The sequence below is a fragment of the Stomoxys calcitrans genome, chromosome 1 (genome assembly GCF_963082655.1).
Source record: "Stomoxys calcitrans chromosome 1, idStoCalc2.1, whole genome shotgun sequence".
Taxonomy (NCBI): Eukaryota; Metazoa; Arthropoda; class Insecta; order Diptera; family Muscidae; genus Stomoxys; species Stomoxys calcitrans.
The window spans coordinates 244,470,476-244,480,721 of NC_081552.1; the positions used below are offsets into that span (position 1 = coordinate 244,470,476).

The 10,246-nt window shown below is 37.2% G+C and overlaps 2 protein-coding genes across 2 annotated transcripts; both read right to left on the bottom strand.

Annotated features, from left to right (window-relative positions):
• Positions 1-2,613: 2,613 nt before the first annotated feature.
• On the bottom strand, positions 2,614-4,481 carry LOC106091598 (uncharacterized). Its single transcript, XM_013258158.2, has 2 exons — positions 4,378-4,481; positions 2,614-4,300 (listed from the first exon to the last, which is right to left on the bottom strand). Exon 2 carries the CDS (start codon positions 3,966-3,968, stop codon positions 2,931-2,933), a length of 1,038 nt encoding a protein of 345 aa, XP_013113612.2. The 5' UTR covers positions 3,969-4,300; positions 4,378-4,481; the 3' UTR covers positions 2,614-2,930.
• Positions 4,482-8,472: 3,991 nt separating this feature from the next.
• LOC131998566 (major centromere autoantigen B-like) lies at positions 8,473-10,246 on the bottom strand (the record flags this gene model as incomplete). The annotated part of the gene is given in 1 exon segment (XM_059371038.1): positions 8,473-10,246. A coding segment is annotated over 1 exon segment (243 nt), but the record flags the coding sequence as incomplete, so codon positions are not given.

Here is a 10,246-nt window from a genome sequence, read left to right on the forward strand (position 1 = left end):
TATAAGCTTCTGGTCTGTTATTGCAGAGACCATCTAAATCGTCATCTTTTTATAGGTATTCACGGCCCAGAGGTGAGAGAACCTCTGGACTCACCCCATCTTAGTCGCAGAGTTCCTGGGTCTGGATACTCAACAGAATCAAGCAGGCGAAAATATAATATATTACAACATTGTTGCAACAACAACAAAAACCACAAGTTGCGGATAGTAGAATTCTCCGAATATGGAGTAGTTGCAACTGCAGTCATCTCAGAGCTTGGGCAGCACCTATTTTTACTTTAATACTGAGTGCCTGTGATACTCGAAATGACAAAACGAGTTGTTGGCGCCCTTACATAGCCAATCGGTAACAGACCAGAACAAACTCTTTCTCGGGTAGATTTCGCTGGAATCGCAGACATGCGGCGCCTACGGTAGCCCAAAATGATAAGAGGACTGAGTGTCCGAAACGAAACTAGATATATTGGAAAATATGTTCTTCCATAAACTCCCGACTCACTCCCGACAGTGCGCAAAATTTGCTCCTACGATACAAAAGCTCCAGAAGTTATATTATTGCGTCCAGTGTTATGCTTGTTAGTGATCATTGTATTGTAATGGCCAGTCGGCACTTTTGCTAATAATAGCCTGAGTTGACTCCTCGAAAACAAAGCCTATATCCCCATACATGGTGTAGCATTATCCTCATAAAGCCTCAATTCTGTCAAAAATAAAGAAGGCTTGAAAGTTCCTATTCCGTAGCATGAACCCTGTATATCAGTGATACATTCCATTCCTAACGGGTATTGCAACCTCATTTCCCGCCAACCCCTGATGTTGCGGGACGCGCCTTAGTCTGACACACAGTTCCAGAGATACTCACATCTGTTACTTCTCGACATTAAATGGTCCGCAGCCAGGGCCCTCAGCCCCGCCAGACTAACCATAATGTGTGGTCACCTGTGAAAAGACCCACAACCATTCAGAAGCCTTAATGATCTCCTATTGGGTTGCCCAAAAAGTAATTGCGGATTTTTTAAAAGAAAGTAAATGCATTTTTAATAAAACTTAGAATGAACTTTAATCAAATATACTTTTTTTACACTTTTTTTCTAAAGTAAGCTAAAAGTAACAGCTGATAATTGACAGAAGAAAGAAAGCAATTACAGAGTCACAAGCTGTGAAAAAATTTGTCAACGCCGACTATATGAAAAATCCGCAATTACTTTTTGGGCAACCTAATAATTTCTAAGAAATCACTGAACGCCCTCGGACATCTTGAACACTTTAACCAAAATCTTTGTTGTATGCAAAAAATCGAGGCCCAAGGTTTTCTTAAAGAACGCTCCCCCGAATATATGCAAACCATATCCCTTAGCTGGTCCATATTTGCAATTTCTATATCGCATCTTTAAAGGCAAAGCTTTTTGCTATGCACTGTTTGGCCAGTCAGTCCATGATCAGGAGTAACTTCTTACATTTCTCCACAAGCTCCGACCTCAAATGATCTAACCACCAAAACTTTCAGCACTACCTAAACGGCTATCGTAGACTTCGGCCATCTAACGGGGCAAATTTTTACCATTTGAGCTTGGACTGCAGAAGTTCTGACTGGTCATTGCAACAAAAGATCTTTGACGTAGCGCAGGAGGCAGGGGGAGACATACTTCCGGAGTGTCTGTGATGACAGGTAGGAAATTGGATATCGTTGAGCACCTATTGTGCTAATTGCGAGTTTTTAAGGAACGACTTGTAGGTTTCAAATAAATTTGCCGGCTAGATAATCTTTCCCTTTGTTATCACGTCTTCAAACACTTTCAGTGACGAAGCCGTGTAGTGGTGTTCTTCGTAGCATCCGAGTCAACCGTTTCTTAGTCAACATTGACATTTTTTTCGGTTCATACACAGTTCATGATGGTATTGAATTAATAGTTCGATTATGGTTGCAACCCAACTTCAGTTCAGTTGCCAACGAGCAAATTTGTTATAGAAATTGCCATTTCTGTATTGAGCATAATTTTTTACAATTTACTTAGTAGTTCAAAGAAAGTTCAGAAGACTGATATTAAATGAAACTGACAAAAATGTCTAACTTTTTACTAATTTATATTTCCTGACTGTATCTTCTGGCAACGCAACCATAGTTGAGTTGTCATCCATAATCACAGTTTTTGCTATTATTTGCCTTTAATCATAAAGGTGGGTTAAAGTTCGTTTTCCACAGTGAAATTAATATTTTTATTAATAGATTCATTAGGGCATTTCCTCATTATTTGTCATAAATTTTTATAATAGTTATTGTTGTAGCAGTGTGTTGTACACTGAGGGGGCAGCCCTTGCCGATGAAGGACTTCATCGGGTCAATCCGGTACGTACAACCGGCTGCCATGGGATTGCAGTAGCATGTTATCAGTGCGATGTTAGTAGTTTTCCAAAAATTAATCGTGAAAAACATGGGTATTTCGCTGTGAAACAGGAACTTAATACCCACCTTAAGATAAAAGCTACGGTCAATCAGGCTTGATCGAGATGCATGCTAGTTTGAGGAGTTTTGATGTTAGATCTGCACACAGTCCTTTAACGAAAATTTGTAAAGACAATTGCTGTTACTTGCATGAAGTAAAAGTGCCAAGCTTAAGTTATACTATTTTAAAGGGAATGGATTATTTATTTGTCATTATCCTTAACAATTATAAAATTATTCTTACTATGTTTTTGTTTTGTTTTTTCTTGTATAAAATATTAACATTTTACTCTTGATATAGCGTCGAAATACCGCACTATAATATTTAAGAGTACAAATCTGTGTATCACCATTGATATAGTATTTCATGTTGGACACAAGCATACTTTTCTGGCGGTATTTGCATCAATGGCTAGTACACAATTAGTACTTAGTACGTAGTTAGTTTCTCACTTGATACCAAATCCAGCTTAGTAACGTAGGAAACTCATTCTGTTCTTGATTGCTTTGTAAAGCATTGCTCCAATTGAGTTAGTAGACCAATAGCACGAAAATTGTCTTGTAGCATTGCATACTCTTCGAGTAATTTTAAATGTTCCAAAGCCTCCTCCACCGATTCGATGCCTGTAAGATTTGATGAACGCTTTTTGTTGTTTACATGGTTATCTTGCTGCTCGTAATGACTATTTGAGTAGGAATTACCATAATCTTGGGGGTCGTCGTCGTTGCATTCATATACAATCGATGGTTCTAAAGGAAAGTGATTTGAGTTCTCATGTTCAGCAGATTGGTTAGAAGTATGGTTGCTTGGTGGTAGATGGTTTTGAGAACTCCTTTGTTGGGAATGTTCTTCATCGCCGTTCATATCATCGTACAACTCATTATCAGGAAGAATGTGTTCATTGTTTTTCATCTCCCCATAGGAGGAAGGTGAGCCACCATTACATTGATTTATCTCTTCTATCCGCTCCATACGCTTCACATAATTTATTATATCGGATGCGCTCAAATGGGGCCGTTTTGTTTCATCCAATTGTATGCTAAGGCGCAGAGATTGTGGATCGAATCCTATTAAGCCATATGTAATTCTAAAGTTTTCCAACCATTTCTCGCCCGGATCAAAGAAAGTCATACACATATGATGCTTGATTTCAATTGCCTTTTTCAGTACTATTTGTTCGTTAATGGCATACTTGCAGTACATAACACGTTGTATGTATTCAAACATGACCTTTCCAAAGAACTCCAGCTTTTCCAGTCTTTCTGGAGTGAGATGCGGCGGCATCTCATTCGAATTGGCTAGTTTCTGTCTGCCCATAGATTTGTAGGCAAAAATGATGGCGTCACGATTGAGAAGGATTTTTTTGATTTCCGAATAGCAGCAATCAAATTTGGAGGCTAAACTTTTTATGCTAGGTTTTTTGGAGCGATGTGATTCGTACTCATGTATGACTCCAATCCGCTGTTTCAATGTTAAACTAGTGCATTTGCGGCAGTTGCAATGCGATTGAAGAGCATTATCCATATTTGATGATAGGCTGAATTAACAATGGACAACTTTGAATAGGGGACAATGACAAATAACTGTTGAACGGCAAAAGAAGATATTTGAGGCACCAATAGCCTGCTGTTGCAATTTCTTTGTCCACCAAAATTTCCTTATTTTATCATGTGCCAATATTAGGGATAAATAAATATTCCAAATAATCTTATTCAGGAACAAGAACAATTCGTTGCAGAATATGCAACCACAACCTGGCACTACCAATGATAAAAATGAATTTTAATGCATCTCCTCTCCGACAAAGCAGCACCCACTCCTTTTCCAGTTGGACTTACAAGTTGCAGATAAATATGCTAATAAGTGTGTTTTGTGAACCAATGATAGCTTAAATAGGGAGTCCAATAGAAATGAAATTGTGCTTTGGACTAACCTCTAGCCTACTTATATATAGAAATAAATCTAAAAGTTTTAAAATGTATGCTGAGTTTTACAAAATATTGCAAAGAGGCTTGCTTTCAGCTTTGTTTTTATTGCTTTTGACAGTAAACTGTATGACTTACATATACATACTTACTTTAGGGTTGCCAGATGACCTTCTTCAATAAAGTTCTCAGTTCGATAAAAACAACTTATCTAACAGGTCTGTTCGGCTAAAAGGTTGGTACTATGTGCGATTTTTGTGAAGTTTATTTTCGTGATTATTTTTTTAGATAATAGATTTTGAAGCAAAGAAACTTACTGATTTCATCCAGTAGGACATTCCTCCATAGCTAATGAAAAAATTTTAATAAAAGTATTGTTTATTACTGAGATTTTTGTAGAGTTTGAGTTACTAGTTCGCTCCATTTTTCATTGTTTATGTGTGGAATGGTTCTTAACTATAATACACACACACAACCAATACTCGTTGACAGATAGTGCACTTCGCGAGAAAAACTTGTACTCATCTGTTTACGGTACAATTCCTGGTAATTATGTCATGGTTGTGAGGCAACAAATCACAGGATCAAGTTAAGCCTAGTACTGACTTCGACTTTTCACACGAACAACTGTCAAAACTCACTATAAAAAAAATGGTGACGAAGATAATGTGAACACATTCCGTACAAGTGGTACTGAGTTCTATGTGCATCAGGATACATTTCGCACAATTTTAATTGCATTTTTTTTTTAAATCTCGAGGGGATGTTCTATTTGGTCCGATATTCCACACATAAGCCACAAAATGAAAATACAAAAGTAATTCACATTTGAAGAAGGTAAGTTATAAAACAAAGTTTATTTCTAAAACCACGTTGACATTTCAATTTACGGCATTTGCCACCCAGCAGTGTACCACACACTGCTACTACAACAACAACAAACATCAATAAGAAGTAGCCATGCAAGCTATTGAACGGATACCTGCATCCATTCGGTCTAAATCAATAAGTAAGTATGCAAAATTTCAAGTAGCTACCTTCATCCGTTCGACCGCTAACGTGAATCCATATTTTCTTTATAGGGTCCCAGATCAATATTTCGAGGTGTAAAAAACGGAATGACTAGATTAGTATACCCCCATCCTATGGTGGATGGTAAAAAGAAAAATTCAAAGACAACAAAATCTTCCAAAAAATTTTTGTGCAAAGTACTAAAGGGGTCACAGGAGTACCACGGTATTCCATGGGTTGAAAAAGTACATAAAGGTACTACAGCACTGACTTATCCTTCCCTGCAACACGCTGCTACAAAAACAAAAGAATCAGTTTCCACATAGTTGTTTCTTATTGGAAAGGGGAATTTAATTCAAACGCCATAGAAATTGATTAAAAAGAAAATATGGTTCGATTCGTACCAAACTGTTCCAAACATATAAATATATACGGGCTGACAGCCTTTCCCATGGTTCGAAGAAGATCTTTGCATCTTCTAGCCAGTTTCGATCTCATATGACACACCCCCAGAGCCTCCAGCGCTGCCTGACTGTCCACGTATCTAGAAGCCCCATTGTTTCAAATGGAGAAAAAAATGCTACTTTTATGGACTTAAGACCCTAAATCGTCTACTCCACGGAAAGAAGAGACAAATTTAAAGGACCGACACTGGATAGCTATGAGCACCACACAAGCTAGAACTTGGAGGTCCGATTTGCGTGGTGCTCATAGTAGTCACAAGAAGCTTAGATGCGAACTACCGGGCACGTACACAGGTTGCGGATAGTGGAATACTACATAAGGAGTAGCTGCAACGGCAGTCGCGGACAATCAGCGGTATCGAGCGAAATCTCAGTGTGAGGCTGGGCGGCAGCGGCCCTTGCATAAATACTACTTACGATGCTCGATATGACAAGGCGAGTTATTGGCGTCTTTAAAAAACCAATGGCCACCATGTTTCCGCGGCGATCGGTACTTTGGACCGGAACGAGCTTGCTCACCTACAGGAGCTTGACGAGGATCGCCATCTAAAGACGTGATTGTGAGCGAATCAATTTGTTCAAGAGTCAAAATTAAGTCCGGAAACTCTACCAAAGACTCAAACATCAAACCGATGGCTTTGGCAAAGGCACATGCTCTTACAGAGACAAAGTTGCTAATAGTGTTCTTCGGTATGATACGCCAAATTTTCGCAGATGTCAGTATCCTATAGTAGCGGTGAAGAGTAAACCGTTGTTGTTGTTGTTGTTGTAGCCACATTTGTATGTGGAGGTAGTGATCCTCATCAAGCTCCATAGTTGAGCAAGCTCGTTCCGGTCCATAGGACCAATCCCCGCCGGCATGTTATGACCATTGGTTATTTAAAGGCGCCAATAACTCTTCTTGTCATATCGTGTATTACGGGCACTCAGTATTTAAGAAAAGGCCGACGACGGCCGGGCTCTCCACTCGATAGCGCTGCCCAAAATGGGCTCGTAGGCCTATGGTGACAATATGATAATCACATTAAATACCTTTGGTCGGAGTTACTAAAAGTTTCCACGGTTTTGCCCACAATTTGGTACGATTTGTTGTCGTACCTATTTTTCTAAACATCTGCCGAAATCGGTTCAGATTTAGCGCCCATTTAATACCTCCCAATTTATACACATAGGGTGGGTGTAGGTTATTATATAGTGGATCTTGCCCGACTTTTCCTTCTCTTGCTTGTTTTACGATTACTTTTATTTTCTTCGATGTGACATTTCTCCGTTATTTTTATAACATTTTAATAAAATAATGGCTATCTTCTGTAACGGTAGATATCATGGCATGGCGCATTGGAGCGAAAGAATTAAAGGTGGTCTCATTTGTTCAACAACCACAAATCATATGGTGCAATCCGCCATGTTGTCATCAAGCTGATCGAAGTTTTGCCAACACACACAAAGAAATTTGTGTGCGTGTGTGTATACATGTGCGTACATGAGCACAGAATATGCGAGAGAAAAGATAACAAAAAAGAGAATCCAAATAAAAATCTGCCATCTTATTGCCTTCAAACCTGGCCGGCTTTTAACAGCTCTTCTCGTGAGAACACCTCATTGAATCCCCCTTGGTATCATGGCTGAATTATTTTAAAGGTAGTCTCATTTGTACAACAACATAAAAAATATTGGGTTGCCCAAAAAGTAATTGCGGATTTTTTAAAAGAAAGTAAATGCATTTTTAATAAAACTTAGAATGAACCTTAATCAAATATACTTTTTTTACACTTTTTTCTAAAGCAAGCTAAAGATAACAGCTGATAACTGACAGAAGAAAGAATGCAATTACAGAGTCACAAGCTGTGAAAAAAATTGTCAACGCCGACTATATGAAAAATCCGCAATTAAACTTACGCTCTTGTGTGTACGTGTGCAGGCACAATGAAAGAAACACAAATAAAGATTACGTGAACAAAATGTAGTTGTTTGCTGTGAATGTAAACACAGAATTGACATCTTAATACCGTCAAACTGGCTGGCTCTTTAAGTGAGATCACCTTTATAAATCCACCTTGGATAGGTATTAAGATCGTTCACTGTGGAAAACTTTCACAAAACATTGTTTCCTTAAGGTAGGTAATAAGATTGTTCCTTATTGTAGAAGATTGAAACCCCCCAAAAAAAAGCGTTTTTTGCATTCAAAAGACATAGGCAACACTCCCATCATATGTTGTATCACCCTGCAAACATTTTCTATCGTATCGTGGAAAACCATATCAAGCGATAGCGAGAATGCGACGAAAATTCCTTTTCCTTTATCATGTTGGCTCAAGTTGAAAAACATTTTGTCCGCACTTTTAATGAATTCCAAATTTCTACTCAATAAAGTACCACAAATAAAATTGTTTTCATAGTTTTTATTCACTATTTTTTACATGGAGTTTCACTGTAAAAACTGAGGTTTATACCCAACTTAACAGAAAACTTTGTATTAAAAAAAAAACACGTGTTGATAAAGCATTTTCTTCATATTTTATGACTTTATTAAAAAAAACATTGTTGCAAATTCTTTTATTTCTTTGCAGAAAGTTGGGAAAGACATGTTTTGTAAGGTAAGGAGTAATGATTGAATTTTCTTTTTTATACTACAGAAACAAAAATAGACCTTTTTTAAAATGGAATGTTTTTAGACACATTTAAAACAATGTGTGCCTATATTTTAATTCAAATTAGTTTAAAAACTACATTTAAAATATTAGTTCTTCACAAGCATACTTATGGGACACAAAACACAGTATGCAAATATATAAAAAAATCTAGTCCCAGTTCAAATCGATAAATTTTTGTTATCGAAATGCTGTTATAAAATAAGCTATAACAAACTGTTTTTTATAAAAAATGCTTATGTAAAACTAAATTATTGTTATTAAAACTCTTGAAATATGTGCTTCGTAAAATGCCTATAAGTTATAATTATAAAATTAAAATGTACAGTCTACAGACAACAAGTTGACGGATCGATACACTTCATTTGTTATTGAATGAACAAAAGCTGACATCGGTATTATGGAATGCAAAATCAATTAATGACCACTTTCTTCTGATGTTAAAAAATAAATAAAAACTAAAAGTCGATGTAGGCATTGTGGAATGTAAACTAAAATTATCACTTTTGGCTGATTACAAAAAAATGTTGACGGGTTTTCCAATACCTTTTTTGTTCTCGAAAATACACATGTAATATACATGCATTTGTAATGTGAAGGAATTAATACGTGTAATCAAATAATTAACTTAAAATATAATATTTTAAAAATTGGGCAAAAGTATGCTGAGGGGGGAGGAATTAAAAAATGCATTCAATTACGTGCGTTCCCGGAAGTTGATGTCCCAAAATCTTAAAACCCAACTTCTCAATTGTTTTTTAATTTGTTATATTCGGGGTCTTGATTTCATTTGGTTATTATCATAAAGCGCTTTTTTTAACTGCCAAAACCACTAAAATTTTTGTAACTTGATTCTTTCACCATTTCACTAAAATCAGCTGATTGAAAGAGGGGAAAACACCAGATTTCGAATAACTGCCCAACAAATCGATTACCAACATTTTAGTGGTTTTGGCAGTTATTATTCTGGTTCCAAGCATAAGTTTTGCAAAAAAGTAAATCTCTTTTGAACGCTTTCTCCCCAAACTGTTCTTAAGCTAAATACCTACTTAAAGTACTGGGTACTTATTTTTTCTTTTGTTTCTTGAAAACATCTTCCAATTGTGTCAACAAACCTATAGCTCGAAAATTGTCCTGCAACATGGCATATTCCTCGAGTGCCTTTAAATGCCGCATAGCCTCATCAACAGATTCAATATCGGGCAGGGGCGAAAGGGAACGGCGTTTGGGTAACCGCCATCTCTGGGCAGCAGGCATTGGTGGTATTTTAACACGATACTGCTCCTGGCCTTTTGCATTATTTTGGAGTTTTATAACCTCAATCTCGTGATCACTGTCGCCAGCACTGCTGGGTGCCGCATTATTAAAAGGGCCCTCATCATCATAGTTGTCATCATTGCTTTCATAGATAATGGTAGGCTCCAGCGTATAGTGGTTTCCACTTAAATCATCTTCGTCTGGAAAATGTTCTTGGGGTAATTTCCGTTTTCTGGAATTTTTATAATTTTTTAACTTTTTTCCTGTTCCTGTTGACTAACATATTGAATCATATCTATGGCACTCAAATGAGGATGTTTTTCTTCAGTTAGGGGCACATTATTGCGCAGCGTTTCCATATCGAAAGCTGGTATGCCGTAGGTCAACTTGAAATCTTCCAACCATATACTGGTGGGATGGAAATTTTCCACTGCTATGCATTCTTTGACCTGTAAAGCTTTCTGGCGTACCTTCTCATCGTCTATGGGATATTT

Excerpts from the sequence above, each read along its gene's own strand:
- LOC106091598 (XM_013258158.2), bottom strand. The coding sequence starts at position 3,968 with ATGGATAATGCTCTTCAATCGCATTGCAACTGCCGCAAATGCACTAGT.